General features: G+C 42.2%; 1 protein-coding gene across 3 annotated transcripts in view; it reads right to left on the reverse strand.

Annotated features, from left to right (window-relative positions):
• Window positions 1-2,375: 2,375 nt before the first annotated feature.
• Window positions 2,376-15,973, reverse strand: part of LOC138959939 (DNA repair and recombination protein RAD54B-like) — a 57,867-nt gene continuing 44,269 nt past the window's right edge. For 2 of the 3 annotated variants that reach the window (XM_070331619.1, XM_070331620.1), the window contains exons 22-26: window positions 15,416-15,526; window positions 14,379-14,540; window positions 13,908-13,979; window positions 11,743-12,706; window positions 2,376-2,766 (exon numbers count right to left, since the gene is read on the reverse strand). In XM_070331619.1, the coding sequence (XP_070187720.1) occupies window positions 12,620-12,706; window positions 13,908-13,979; window positions 14,379-14,540; window positions 15,416-15,526 (432 nt within the window). In that variant the 3' untranslated portion in view covers window positions 2,376-2,766; window positions 11,743-12,619. Of the gene's footprint in view, window positions 2,767-11,742; window positions 12,707-13,907; window positions 13,980-14,378; window positions 14,541-15,415; window positions 15,527-15,973 lie in introns of those variants that run through there. The other variant, XM_070331621.1, reaches the window with a different exon arrangement.

A 15,973-nucleotide genomic window follows, 5' to 3' on the forward strand; every position in this document is an offset into this window, starting at 1 on the left:
GAATTCCCGCAAGACGATGGATTTGTTTCAAAAGCGAAAGTAGAAAAATTAGTATTAAGCTTAGTTTTCGCAAATGAGATCCACCATGACAATGTTTGTTGTTTGTTTGTCTCGCAGGGTTAATACACATGCCATTGTTTGTTCAGTTTTTTTTAAATGCATTTCTTGGGCTGAAAAAAGTAACAATGCAGTTTTTATGCTTTTACTTCACTTTAAAGGGTTACCACACTCACTGAGTAAACACATGTCAGGAAACACTGTGCCTGGGCACAGTTATATATACCCTGAAGTTACGCACGGAGATTTTTTAAGTGATAGTATATAGTGAAATAGTTGTGCCCAGGCTCTGTGCCCCGGCTCAGTTCTGAGCCAAAGACAGAGAAAGATCTCCGTTTACTTGAATGTTGTGTTCTAAGGCTGTGCGCGCCAGTTTTACTCATAAACAGCAAAACTTCATCCTGTTTTCATGAGTGCTGGCAAGACAATCAACACACCATATTATAATTAACCGATACCAATGATTGACAGTACAGGTGAACTTTCTTTTTAAGACCCTTTGACAGAAGACATCCTCTCTATTCAGCCAGCCCACAGCCCCCAATACTAGCCTCTTTTAAACCTTACTTTTCCAGATTTTATGTTTAGAACATCTGTAAATTTACCTCCACTTTCAGACTCTTTCTTTACACCTGATTTGTAGGGTCTTAGAAGAGGGGTTCCCCTGTATCCCCAAATCAGTCCCCCCATGTATGTTTAACTAGTTGAGATAGTTTTGGATAGAGCTCAATGATTTACAGACTACAAACATTGGCTCTGAAGTGCTGGATTAGTGTACCACAGAAGACTGCTTTCTTTACATTTAGTCAAGTTTTGACTAAATGTTTTAACATAGAGGGGGAATCGAGACGAGGGTCGTGGTGTATGTGTGTGTGTGTGTGTGTAGCGATTCAGAGTAAACTACTGGACCAATCTTTATGAAATTTTACATGAAAGTTCATGGGTATGATATCCCCAGACGTTTTTTTCATTTTTTCGATAAATAAATGTCTTTGATGACGTCATATCCGGCATTTTGTAAAAGTTGAGGCGGCACTGTCACACCCTCATTTTTCAATCAAATTGATTGAAATTGTTGTAAAACAATCTTCGACGAAGGCCGGACTTCGGTATTGCATTTCAGCTTGGAGGCTTAAAAATTAATTAATGACTTTGGTCATTAAAAATCTGAAAATTGTAATTAATTTTTTTTTTTACATAAAACGATCCAAATTTACGTTCATCTTATTCTTCATTATTTCCTGATTCCAAAAACACATAAATATGTTATATTCGGATTAAAAACAAGCTCTGAAAATTAAAAATATAAAAATTATGATCAAAATTAAATTTCCGAAATCGATTTAAAAACAATTTCATCGTATTCCTTGTCGGTTCCTGATTCCAAAAACATAATAGATATGATATGTTTGGATTAAAAACACGCTCAGAAAGTTCAAACGAAGAAAGGTACAGAAAAGTGACGCTATGCAGCACAGCGAAACCACTACCGCACTAAACAGGCTCGTCAGTTTCACTGCGTTTTGCACGAGCGGCGGACTACGGTCATTGTGAAAAAATGCAGTGCGTTCAGTTTCATTCTGTGTGTTCCACAGCTTGACTAAATGTAGTAACTTGTTTTTTGTTGCTTTGGCACTGCCACATTCAAAATGTGTCGGTTCTATTTTTGATTCAACGATTTGTTTTCTCTCTGTATGTTATTTTTCTTTCTGACAACATTCAGGGCAGAGTGATCGATTCCAAGGATTAAAAACACTATCAGAAAAAGTAAAGTATTACTATAAGGAGTAATAAGGGGATAAAAACAATACAGTGGAACCCCCCTTTTAAGACCTCCAAAAATCTGACATAATCAGGTCTTAAAAAGGAGGGAGTCTTAAAATAGGGGTAAATTTACAGAGGTAATCAATAGAAAGTCTAAGAAAACAGGGTCTTAAAAGGGGGAGGGGAGGAGTCTTAAATTGGGGGTCTTAAAAGGGGGGTTCCACTGTACCGCTAAGTGAAATCATGTTCTGGCAAAACCGATAAAAGTTCAAGAGAAAACAAATAATTTTATGTTGAACACTAGATTTGAGGCTCACAGGGTGTATACACTCCAAAAGTTGGGCTAAGTCCCATGCTGTTTGCATGCCTTTCATTCTATAGCAAAGATTTAAAACAGGGTACCTGTCTTTCCAACCAAAAAGATTGATTAGTTGATGATAATTTTACTTGACAATCGTTATTACATGTAGTAGATGTGTGCGCCCAAACACACTCGCATGTATGCCTGCAAACATGCTTCGACACACACACACACACACACAAAAAACCCACTCTTTACATCACAGGTATTTTATTAAGAAATTTCTGTTTCTTCAACTGATCAATATAAGATATGATGCATTACATTTCACCAACAAATGCATAACATGTACAAGCACAGGCAGAAATCAAATGGAAAATATATGAACAGTTTTCAAAATGATTGTCGCATGCTGAGTTACCACTCCAGGTTTTTTTAATGGAAGTAGGCAAGCAAAAACTACAGGAAAGTTAAGTACTACTGAGTCTTTTACTTGTGAATGGGTGAGCTGTTCTATATGATGTTAAGGGTTATTTATTGTGTGTGAAAGAACAGGCTGCTCATGTCACTCCTTCTGAGGAATATTTTTTTCTTCTGAATCCTGCATATTGTAGCTCAGTTGGTAGAGCACTAGACTTGTGATCCTAATGTGCGCGCCTTCGTGAGCGAGGCTGGTACTACATATTGTTCATACGAAATGACAAACACAGGTTACAAGCGATAACGCGCAAAAGTACTGGTTTATTATTTTACATCTGACACTAAGGTATCAGTAATGCATATATAGTTACAGTACTACGTAATGAGATACTACGTATTGCGATACTACTTATTGCGGTAAAAAACTTATGGACAGAAAGAAAAAGAGAAAAGAAAACAAATTATTAGACATGGCAAAAGTATCAAATGCATTAACAAGACACGAGAAGTAAATACAAGAAAAATAAACAATCACAAGACAGGCGAAGACAAACAGACAAGAAAGTTACAATTACCAAACACTCGTTGGTTAGTCCTTCAACAACAATAAAGAGTTACGTTCTGTACGTTCAACAACAATAAAGAATTACGTTCCGTACGTTCAACAATACCATAAGCACTAAGAATACTCAAGAAACTTAGCATACATACGTTTAAAACCAAAATGGCTACTTTCAGAAAAATACAAAAACGTTGACTCATCAGGCCAGGAATACAAAGCAAACTGTCATACCAAAAAGTCTAACGACAACGTTCCTGCGTTAATCAAAGTCACAAACAAGATATTTACTCATCCACTTTCCCTCAATAACGTTACAAGAAATAAGCCCGTTTACAAACGATCACCACAGACCGCAAGCTTCTTTTACCTAAATTCTTTTAACGTAAGGCTGAAAAAGTCGGAGAAAACGTTTCACTTCGAACTTCGTTAACCACAGAAAACACAAGTTATCATTATAAACATTAGCGACTTTCTAGCGTCTACAAAACATTGCTGTACGTTCACAACACTAGAACAGTTGAACACACAATAAAGAAACACTACAACAAGTCAGACTTTCAACTCACGTTATACATAAACAACTCACAAAGTCATTACAAAATGGCGACCAAAAACACAACACAAACAAGTAACAACAAAATTACCTTATGCGCTGTGTGGGTTGACCAGCAGTACCAAAAACGTGTTGCCTCACAAACGAAGGGCACAAAACGATTCACACTTGAGAAACAACTGTCTCCAAGAACATTACGTTGACGTTAAAACATAAGAAACACTCCGTTGGTTCACTTGATAACCTTCATACGTTTACATCAAAACCAAACGCTTCCTAAAACCCTCAGATCGACTGACGAGACAGGAGTCAAGCAGCGGTATTTATGGAAACAAAAACCTAACATGGAATAGTTATTCAAAAGTCAAAGGTCACCGGATTGACCAACCAACAACATTCCTAAGACAGAATCGGGTGAAGCTACTATTTTACAACCAATCAGTAACCGATCACGCACTCCGTGCATGCTCAAAACTTAAAACGGTATATTTAACAGAAAGAAGACCAAGGAACTAGCTGACATCACAAAGCTAAAAACACGTGAGTCACACGTATTCTAAAACTTGCAACGCAGATTCGCAGGGCTCACCTCAAAATCAAGACACGAAAAAAAGCACGTGAATCTCACGGTGTTCTAGAACTAAACGACGCAGTTTGTGACGCTCCGACCAAAACCAGGTCACAACAACTGAACAAGGAGCACGTGAATTTCACGTAAAAATATTAACGCTCCACAAAACGGGTCACAACAAGGTGCCACAATAAAAACACGGTTTACTTCTTTTTACATCGTGCAATGACTTGAGCAAACGTAATTACAACAAAAAGTAGGTGAATGCATGCCACATCGGCATGCACACTCCCACCGGAAATTATATTAATATAATTTCCTTCAAAAACCTTTGTACAAACATATTCCTTATATCAAAAGAAGACAAACGCAGATTTAGACATTTCAAATTTACAACTCAAAATCATTGTGTTGCAAAACATTTACACAACAATATTATGGTTCAATCATTTTCAGTGTTTCAACACATCTCGTTTCAACTAAATGCCGTTAGTCATTACTCGACGGCATAAAAAAAACCGCACCACTTAAACCATAAATGTCCGTTACATCATCTGATATAAAAACAAACCGCAACAATCTACAACTGTCAAATTGGAAAAACACTCCAAAGTTCAATGTTCTTTCAGTTCGCTTACACAGCTTTGTCTTTGTGATTTTCACGATCTACTAACACAGTCATTTTGTGAATAGGTCGCTCTAATATGCGACTATCACCAGTGGGACGGCCGTGATTGTCTAGAGCCTTTGTTCCAACATGCACTTTCACTCGTCTGACCAGTCCATCAGATCCAGGCATCACCTCGATTACACGAGCCATGCACCACTCTGATCTGCACAAGTTCTGGTCATGCAAGACAACAACATCTCCCACCTGTACGTTTGCCTGGGGACGTTGCCAGACACGACGTTTCTGCAAGAGTGAAAGGTACTGGCTCTTCCATCATCTTTGATGTCAGTCGTTCAGAGTCCATCTCCTTCCATGCCAGTTTGAACTCATTGCATGCACCTACAAAGTTCGTTCCTTTGTCACACCAAATGCGTGATATGTTTCCTCGCATGGAGACAACAATGCGTAGGGCGTTGATGAAGGAATCACTTGACATGTCATCCAGGGTTTCAATGTGGATTGCCCTAGAGGCAAAATACGTCACGATCAGCCCGTACAAGATTAATGTCATGAACTTGACGCAGTCATCACGGTACCCTTGTTTTTTCTGGCGTTTCAGGCCCTTCAGATGCTTGACTGCGGCACCTCTGTTGTCGGGGAGGGACGGTTTCTCTGGTCGAAATGGTAAGGGCATCTCGAAGTGACCAGCTTCGTTGACCTTCACGATCTTCTTGAACTTTACATCGTCCTGGGACATGGATCCTGAGTCACTTGCAAAGTCTCTTTCCATAACATGTAATGGGTCAGTACACGAGACTTCGTCCACCTGTACCTTGTAGACGTGAGCTACACGTTCTTCTTCCCTCGATCCTGGCTTGACGATGACGCGCATGGACGAGGCTACACCATCAAAGGCGACGGAATGCGGTGACTTGCCGACGATGCTCCAACCTAACTTAGTCTCTACTGCAAATGGCAGTCCTTGGACAACGTTTAGGGGCATGAGGGCTTCAGCGCAGTCGTAGCCAATGAGGAGGCCTGCTTCGCAGTCAGGGTACAAGGGGGGCAGTTTAGGAGACAGGTGTTGGAGATGTGGGTAAGCTTTGACAGTCTCTGAGGTGGGGATATGAGTGGGGTCAACGGTCAGATAAGGTCGTGAGATGGCAGAAGGGAGCCTGACAAACTCACTGGAGGTAGGAGAGCGGACACGCAATCCAGAGTACTTCCTGCCGGAGACCACAGCATTGTCCTCAGTCAGTGTGGAGACCCTGAGTGTAGTCGGCTGCGATTTGGCTTTAACTTCTTCAGCCACTGACTGCACTACAAAAGTGGCGTTGGACATAGTGTCCAGTAGTGCGTACGTCAGCACTTCTACGTTGGGGTTAGAGTCACTGGAAACGAGAACGGGAACGATCATAGACGTGAAACCGATGCTGTTTTCCTCGCTGGCCTTAAGAGCAGACACCGTAGGGGTCGACGATGACAGTGGCTCTTGAACGTCAGCAGCAGAGGTACGGTAATTGTTCTTGTGTTCACTCGCCCCTTTGTTTTCACTCATACTGTTCTGATATTTGAAATTGTCATCGTGAAGACAAGTGGGATGAGCCTTCTTGCACTTCTTGCACGTCTGTTTCTGCATACATTGACGGCTCTGGTGATCCTTACTTCTGAGACATCCGTAGCAGATACGGTTCTTGAACAGAAAATCTCGTATCTCAACCAGAGGCTTCACTATGAGTTCCTTACATGTCCCAGCGTCATGGTCTGGAAGTTGACAGTGCAGACATGCGGTGACATCCTCTGTCAGGGTTGACAGGTTCGTTGTGAACTTTCTTGGTGTCCCCGATGCACTTGTCAAGCCGAAAACAGGGTCGTTAGAAATGTCTGCTTCGAGAGTAACGAACGACACGAGTTCATTGAACAGAGGATACCTCTTCTTTTCAACCTTGGTTCGAGCAACTGTTCTAGACCATCTGTGACTCATCCAGTCTGGGAGCTTTCCGACGATCTTCCGTAGGTACTGGGCATCATCCAGGATGCTCAGTCCACCAACTTCCTGGGCAGCAACGGAACATTGCTGCAAGAAATCAGCCAGACTTCTGAGTCCCTTGGGATCCTTGCTTTTGACTGGGGTCCATTCGTCCAGCTTGGTCCGGAAAGCTTGCGAAACGACGTATGAGTTGCCGAACCGATTTTCCAGCACTTCCATGGCTCTCTCGTAGGCATCACCTTCTCTCAGCAGAAAGAAGCCGGTCACGGCCTCCTTTGCTTGACCTCCGATGTACCGTTGCAGATACAATAACTTCTCACTGCTGGTTATGTTTTGTCTCTCGATGAGAAACGCAAACGACGATCTCCAAATTGGATATTGGAGAGGGTCACCAACAAAAATGCACGGCTCCTGCATCGGCAAACGGTTGATCATCAGAGCGTCTGATAGGGTTTTGGCGAGAGAGTCCATAGGAGTGTCCTGCTTTGCAGGAGTAGCAAGTGGACGTTGGTAGTACGCAGACGGGGGGTAAGAGGCAAATGGACGATCTGCATGACATTCCTTGTCAAAGTTCATGTACGCAGGGGGCCTTGCGTTTTCGTTTCCCCAGATAACTTTGGGGGTGGTCTGATGTGGGTCCAGGAATGTGGGCACGAAAGGCTCTGGTTTGGGATGTAGGTGGGTATCATAGGGGAAACAGGGTGGGGTAACTTGAAAACGTCTGTGGTCCATGCGTTGGTGACGTTCTTCTGGGAAGTAGGTGTGTCGTTCTTGCGTCTCATCACCTTCCCTTGTCTCTGGTAGGTGATAGGACCAACCTGTGTGGTCGAGATCAGGCGGGCGAGAGCCTGTGACGCTTGTCGTTGAGTGTCCAACGTTGTGCAGAGGCGGCTGACCAGCGTACGCACCGAAAGGGTGCTGCAGTGTGGTCAGCAGCGCTGTAGGCCGCATGGAGGATGTAGTTGCAGCCGTCGTGTAGTTGGGTGTGAAGGGCTCCTGACGGACGAAAGGAGCGCTCGTTCCGGCGTGATGGGGGGCGTTGACATCCTCTCTACGTTGAGGTCCGTACGCCTCATAGGTGGCGTTGTTGGTACTAGCGGCGCTTGTAGAGGCGTTGACTCCAACGACGAGGTCCACGACAGGTAACGCGTGCTGTCGTGGCTCAGTCGTTGTGGTTCCTGCGACGAAGTTGGTGACAGCAGCGTTGACAGTAGAGATGTCACGGGTGCTGGCGGCTTGGCAGACAGGAACAGACGTGAAGTCCATGGCTGGCTGGTGTGTCCTTTGATCAGCAATGACGGCAGCTTGGCAGACAGGAACAGACGTGGCGTCCAAGGATGTCTGGTGTGTCCCTTGGTCAGCAATGACGGCAGCACCTGTCCCTATTCCTATCGCTGTATGTTCATTGTTAGGAGGAGGGGCCATAAGACTATACAAGGGAACGAAAGGACGAGGGTGGAACCTAGTGTTCAACAAATCAACTGACGGTAGATCAGGGAGATCCTGCTGAACGGATTCACCTTGTTCCAATACTTGTAACATAGCTTGTTGTTCTCTTAAGCTAATTTTCAATTCGGTGGACTGAATTTGTCTCAAAGCCTTCTTCTGTTTAATCTCTTCAAGAGCTGCTTCAGCTGCGTCTTCGGCCTGCCTAGCTGCTATTCTCTCAGCTTCCTTAGCCTGCCTAGCTGCTTCTTCGGCCTGCCTAGCTGCTGTTCTCTTAGCTTCCTTAACCTGCCTAGCTGCTTCTTCGGCCTGCCTAGCTGCTTCTTTTTCAGCTTCCTTAGCCTGCCTAGCAGTTTCTTCGATCAGCCTAGCTGCATTTCTCTCAGCTTCCTCAGTCTGCCTAGCTGCTGTTCTCTCAGCTTCCTCAGTCTGCCTAGCTGCAGTTCTCTCAGCTTCCTCAGTCTGCCTAGCTGCAGTTCTCTCAGCTTCCTCAGTCTGCCTAGCCGCAGTTCTCTCAGCATATTGTTGTTGTAAGAGATCCAGTTCACTAAACTGAGCTTCCTTTATTGCGTCACCTTCCACTTTTATGGCCAGGGATGCAGCCTCTAGTTTAAGAGCCAATTTAGTGTCTTCAGAGCTAACACTTTTAGAGCGGAGAGACTCGGCGCGAGAAGCTACTTGGCTACCTGATCTCCTGATACCTGACTTGTGGCTAGCTGACTTGTGGATGGCTGAAGTAATGCTAGCTACTTTATGAATGGCAGACTTAACACTGGCTGACTTGTGGGTGGATGACCCAACGCTAGATGTAACACTGCTATGCCTGGAAGTAGGCTCCTTAGCCACCTGCACACTAGTCGTTTGTCTGTCAAGAGCTCGATCAATGTCAAACATAATGTTCTGAACTGTTCTCTGAACATCATCCCAACTTTCCTGAATGGTTTCACCGCTACCAATACTACGAAGACCTTTCTCTATGTCACCAAGATCCTTGTACATGCTCAAAACAATTTGTTTTTGACTGGTTAACGACTCTTGATTAGGAGTTTCTTGGTTAAGCTCTGTTACTACCTCACCGATTGCTCGTTCCAAGAATGTTCGTTGTCTTGCAAAGTTTCTAGTTTTGATCTCAATCTGGTACTCTCTACCTTTTTCAGTAGGCTTAATGTCACGCCTAGGCCTTTGAGAATGTTCATCTTCATCGCCGTTAATGTCATAACCTGAAGCTTCCAATGGATTATCTACTGGAACCTTCTCCATTACAATGTTCGCTTATTCAAAAGCACTTAAAACATACATAAGGTTTATCTGGTTATAAAGTAAAATGAGTCGATCCGAGGGTCGTTTGGGATAATACACAAAAGTCACAAAAAATGCGCCGGATACGGAGTAGGAAGATCTCTAACCGACAAGTTGATCTATGTCAAACTATGGTTCACTAACACAGTGACAAGTAACAATAAAGTCTTTTGCTGGTTATCAACAGCTACGTTTACGTTCATTGAGCGTCAATAACAAAAGTTCTTTACTGGGCGTCAGCAGCTAAGTTTGTTTACTTTAGCTAACGTTCTTTCACTGGGCGTCAGCAGCTAAGTTTTTTTTACTGGGCGACAGCAACTAAAGTTTTTTACTTCAGCTAAAGTTCTTTCACTGGGCATCAGCAGCTAAGCTTTTACTTCAGCTAAAGTTCTTTCACTGGGCATCAGCAGCTAAGTTTTTTACTGTGCGCGCCTTCGTGAGCGAGGCTGGTACTACATATTGTTCATACGAAATGACAAACACAGGTTACAAGCGATAACGCGCAAAAGTACTGGTTTATTATTTTACATCTGACACTAAGGTATCAGTAATGCATATATAGTTACAGTACTACGTAATGAGATACTACGTATTGCGATACTACTTATTGCGGTAAAAAACTTATGGACAGAAAGAAAAAGAGAAAAGAAAACAAATTATTAGACATGGCAAAAGTATCAAATGCATTAACAAGACACGAGAAGTAAATACAAGAAAAATAAACAATCACAAGACAGGCGAAGACAAACAGACAAGAAAGTTACAATTACCAAACACTCGTTGGTTAGTCCTTCAACAACAATAAAGAGTTACGTTCTGTACGTTCAACAACAATAAAGAATTACGTTCCGTACGTTCAACAATACCATAAGCACTAAGAATACTCAAGAAACTTAGCATACATACGTTTAAAACCAAAATGGCTACTTTCAGAAAAATACAAAAACGTTGACTCATCAGGCCAGGAATACAAAGCAAACTGTCATACCAAAAAGTCTAACGACAACGTTCCTGCGTTAATCAAAGTCACAAACAAGATATTTACTCATCCACTTTCCCTCAATAACGTTACAAGAAATAAGCCCGTTTACAAACGATCACCACAGACCGCAAGCTTCTTTTACCTAAATTCTTTTAACGTAAGGCTGAAAAAGTCGGAGAAAACGTTTCACTTCGAACTTCGTTAACCACAGAAAACACAAGTTATCATTATAAACATTAGCGACTTTCTAGCGTCTACAAAACATTGCTGTACGTTCACAACACTAGAACAGTTGAACACACAATAAAGAAACACTACAACAAGTCAGACTTTCAACTCACGTTATACATAAACAACTCACAAAGTCATTACAAAATGGCGACCAAAACACAACACAAACAAGTAACAACAAAATTACCTTATGCGCTGTGTGGGTTGACCAGCAGTACCAAAAACGTGTTGCCTCACAAACGAAGGGCACAAAACGATTCACACTTGAGAAACAACTGTCTCCAAGAACATTACGTTGACGTTAAAACATAAGAAACACTCCGTTGGTTCACTTGATAACCTTCATACGTTTACATCAAAACCAAACGCTTCCTAAAACCCTCAGATCGACTGACGAGACAGGAGTCAAGCAGCGGTATTTATGGAAACAAAAACCTAACATGGAATAGTTATTCAAAAGTCAAAGGTCACCGGATTGACCAACCAACAACATTCCTAAGACAGAATCGGGTGAAACTACTATTTTACAACCAATCAGTAACCGATCACGCACTCCGTGCATGCTCAAAACTTAAAACGGTATATTTAACAGAAAGAAGACCAAGGAACTAGCTGACATCACAAAGCTAAAAACACGTGAGTCACACGTATTCTAAAACTTGCAACGCAGATTCGCAGGGCTCACCTCAAAATCAAAACACGAAAAAAAGCACGTGAATCTCACGGTGTTCTAGAACTAAACGACGCAGTTTGTGACACTCCGACCAAAACCAGGTCACGACAACTGAACAAGGAGCACGTGAATTTCACGTAAAAATATTAACGCTCCACAAAACGGGTCACAACAAGGTGCCACGATAAAAACACGGTTTACTTCTTTTTACATCGTGCAATGACTTGAGCAAACGTAATTACAACAAAAAGTAGGTGAATGCATGCCACATCGGCATGCACACCTAAGGTCGCAGGTTCGAATCCGGGCTGGGCCGGACACGGGTCAACTTTATGTGCAGACTCAGAGACGGTATCCATGTTCCATCCCCGTGTCACAACTGTGGCATGTAAAAGACCTCGGTCATTCTGCATTAAGTGCAGGTGGCTGATTTCACCTAAACACACATACACCTGGGTAGCGCGACTCTGTTGCTGCTAGCTTTCCACTGGGAGGAAGAGACCCGAATTTCCCAGCGATTGGACAATAAAGTAATGAAAATAAAATGAAAAGTGAAAAACATCAAACTTGTTCTTTTCCCAAAATGTCAGCGAGTCTTGAGTAAACCCAATGACACATGTTTCAAATCTAATCAGGAACTGAAACATTAGCAGCTTAAAACTATGACACCTGTTGTGTCCACTTTTGATTAATTACAAAGACGACAGGTAATCTCACTATTTTCAGATGTTGATAAGGAAGCATATCTGACTGATCAAGAGCAAAATATTGTTCACTTGAGAGCTACATATTGTTCACTTGAGCTACATATCGTTCATTTGAGAGCTACATATCGTTCACTTGAGAGCTACATATTGTTCATTTGAGAGCTACATATTGTTCATTTGAGAGCTACATATTGTTCACTTGAGCTACATATTGTTCACTTGAGAGCTACATATTGTTCACTTGAGAGCTACATATTGTTCACTAGAGAGCTGCATATTATTCACTAGAGAGCTACATATTGTTCACTTGAGAGCTACATATTGTTTACTTGAGAGCTACATATTGTTCATCTGAGTACCAATGCATGCAAGGACAGTAGTCTGATGAACGGACATTCACCAAGTATCATAATCATCACCTGCTCAACACAACATGTGAATATTTCCCAACAGTTATTGCTCCTGCTTCTGGCTGTTTGTGTTGCTTTTATGCCAGAATAGGTAGGACACAGATTCTTCAGTGTTTTCCAAGCACCAGTCCTGCAACATAACAAATTCAAGTCCATTCCCATTACAGAACACACAATATTTCATTCTATTTGCAGAACACAAAGTATTTCATTGCCTACAATTCAAGTACTGTCACTTTAAAGAACACAAAATATTTCATGCCCAGAGTAACAGAAATCTGCCTCAATGTTGCGGTAAAACAGAAACTCATTCCATATCAAATCAAAAGCAGGCGCCATCTTCAAACATTCTTTATCAACATCAAATCAAAAGCAGGCGCCATCTTCAAACATTCTTTATCAACATCAAATCAAAAGCAGGCGCCATCTTCAAACATTCTTTATCAACATCAAATCAAAAGCAGGCGCCATCTTCAAACATTCTTTATCAACATCAAATCAAAAGCAGGCGCCATCTTGAAACATTCTTTATCAACATCAAATCAAAAGCCGGCGTCACCTTCAAATATTCTCTATCTAAAAACTAAATCCCTCACAAAAATGCAAGCAATACTATCACCATTGAGTGAACTTTTTTGTTTTGCCGAACAAGATCAACATAGTACATTTTTTTAATTTAATTTATTTTATTATCCCATAACTGGGAAATTCGGGTCGCTTCCTCCCAGTGGAAAACTAGCAGCAACAAGAGTCGGGCTACCCAGGTGTATACGTGTAGCCACCTGCACTTATGGCAGAATAACCAAGGTCTTTTTCGTGCCACTGCGGTGACATTGGTAGGAACAGGGATACAGTCTCTGAGTCTGCACATAAAGTTTACCTGTGTCTGTCCCGGCCTGGATTCGAACATATGGTTACAGGTCTAGTTCTCTACCAACTGAGCTACCTGGCCTTGCCACCGTCTCACAGACCTGGGAACCCCTGTTTTGCACTTGGAGTATTCTCAAGCAAACTTGGTGTATTTTCAGAAAAATGAGCGTACTCCACACAGCTTTTGAACATCCATGTTCAAACATGTTTCACATGCGTCTGTAGCACCGTTAATTAAGTTTACCAATACAGTTAAAACAAATGCTTCTTTCAATGTTTACTGACAAAAACTGTAATCATGTGTCAAAATACTGGATCAGCTTCGGGATGCGCTTGTGAAGAAAAGTAGTCTAGGAATTTTTCTCATCGTATTTTTTCACACTGACCGTTCTGCTCGTATTCTAGACAACTAAGCGAACAAAATACAGCAAAATCGTATGGGTTCCCAGGTCTGGTCTCACCTTGTGAATGTGGGGACTGGACCCGGACAAGTGTTGCCAGTCCAGTAGCTCTGCCATGGACAAGTTTCGAGACTGCAAAACAATGGGTTTCATTACTATGAATCAGTCCTGGTTGCATTGTGTTGTTATTCATATTTTTACCTTTTTGTTCTGTAAAACTGATGAGGATACTGATAAAAAAAAAAAGGGGCCAAGCATCTGATGATACACCGTGTTGCTAGTTACATCAATGTCTGAAGTTGGAAGGTGTAAGTTTAAAATCCCTACCCTTGTCTCTAACATTCAAATCTAAATTTGAAACTGACACAGGCACATATAAACACACATAATGCCACCCTATGCCACTATTCCCATCACTGGCACAGCATCTGCAATCGAGATTCTACCCTGCGATTATCTGCCATATAATCATAACTGTATCTCTCTCTCTCTCACACATACACACGCAAACACACACATACAAGCGGATACCTGTTTAGCTGGAGGTTTCATTCCTAACTGACAGGCCCTCGACGGAAGAGGATCAGAAGGCTGACCACCACCACCATCATCATCACAACCTCCCCCCTCGCACTGGCAGCCCAGCAGGGCATGGGTGTCGCACTCCGTTCCCTCACTAAATGAAAACAGATCCTGTAGAGAAGATGCAACACATACCCTAAATAAATACATGTCGATAATAATGATAAGGGTATTCATATGGTGCAAATCCTATTATAGTTTTGAGTGCCCAAATAAATCAGCACACAGAAAAAAGTGCATAAACAAATAAATAAATCGGAAAGAAACGAGAAAAAGAGCAAAGGGCTGTAGAACCAAAAGCAAAGCAAACTTGTAAAATGACACTGCTTTTCTATTCTTACTTCTCGAAAGGTGCTTTCCAAAGGTTACCTCTGTACACGTGTATGTATGTGAGAGAGAGGAAGGGGGGGTGGAAGTGTGTGCATGTGTATACATGAATCTGATAATGATCAGGGTATTTATATGGTGCAAATCCTACTATAGTTTTGAGTGTCCAAATAAATCTTTTTTCTTTCTTTATTTGGTGTTTAACATTGTTTTCAACCACGAAGGTTATATCGTGACGGGGAAAGGGGGGAGATGGGATAGAGCCACTTGTCAATTGTTTCTTGTTCACAAAAGCACTAATCAAAAATTTGCTCCAGGGGCTTGCAACGTAGTACAATATATTACCTCACTGGGAGAATGCAAGTTTCCAGTACAAAGGATTTAACATTTCTTACATACTGCTTGACTAAAATCTTTACAAACATTGACTATAATCTATACAAGAAACACTTAACAAGGGTAAAAGGAGAAACAGAATCCATTAGTCGCCTCTTACGACATGCTGGGGAGCATCGGGTAAATTCTTTCCCCTAACCCGCGGGGGGGTCCAAATAAATCAGCACGCAGTAAAAAGGGCATAAACAAGTGGAAGTGCGTACATGTGTATACATGAAGCTGTGTGGAAGAAATCTTTTTTTTTATCTCAGCTGACACTGTACCTTGAGGTCCTCTTGAGAGAACTGAAAGTCTGAGGCTTTGAGATCCATCACAGCACCGCTCAGTCCCTGCTTGCTGATCTGTCTCTGGTACACCTTCTCTTCCAAGCTGCCCTGAAAGACCACATTTTACTTTTAACAGTATCCAGGCCCTGAGATCCAACCCAGCACCACTCACACTCTGCTTTCTGATCCATGTCTGGTACACACTCTCTTGTATGCTGTCTTGCAAGCATTACAAATTTAAGGACTTCTTCTTTGTAAATGGGCTGAAACTCCCACGGTTTTTATATGTGTAGCCGTGTGGCGATTTGACGTACTGTTGTTCCTTTCTCTCGTTCCCTACCCCAATTATTCCCCTTGACCATGCGTGTATGTCTTCGTTCCGTGGTGTCGTGTATGTCTTTGTGCGTAGACGCTGCGTTTTAATTGGTTAATCCCTTAACGGATGCGTACGCATTCACCCCCGACAGTGCGAGTTCGGTCAGTCTGACCGGTGATTTCGCTGTGTGTGGATCGGCCTGTGTGCTTAAGCCTTGAGACCGGTGTTCTATTTGAAAC

Source organism: Littorina saxatilis, linkage group LG2, assembly GCF_037325665.1.
Source record: "Littorina saxatilis isolate snail1 linkage group LG2, US_GU_Lsax_2.0, whole genome shotgun sequence".
NCBI lineage: Eukaryota > Metazoa > Mollusca > Gastropoda > Littorinimorpha > Littorinidae > Littorina > Littorina saxatilis.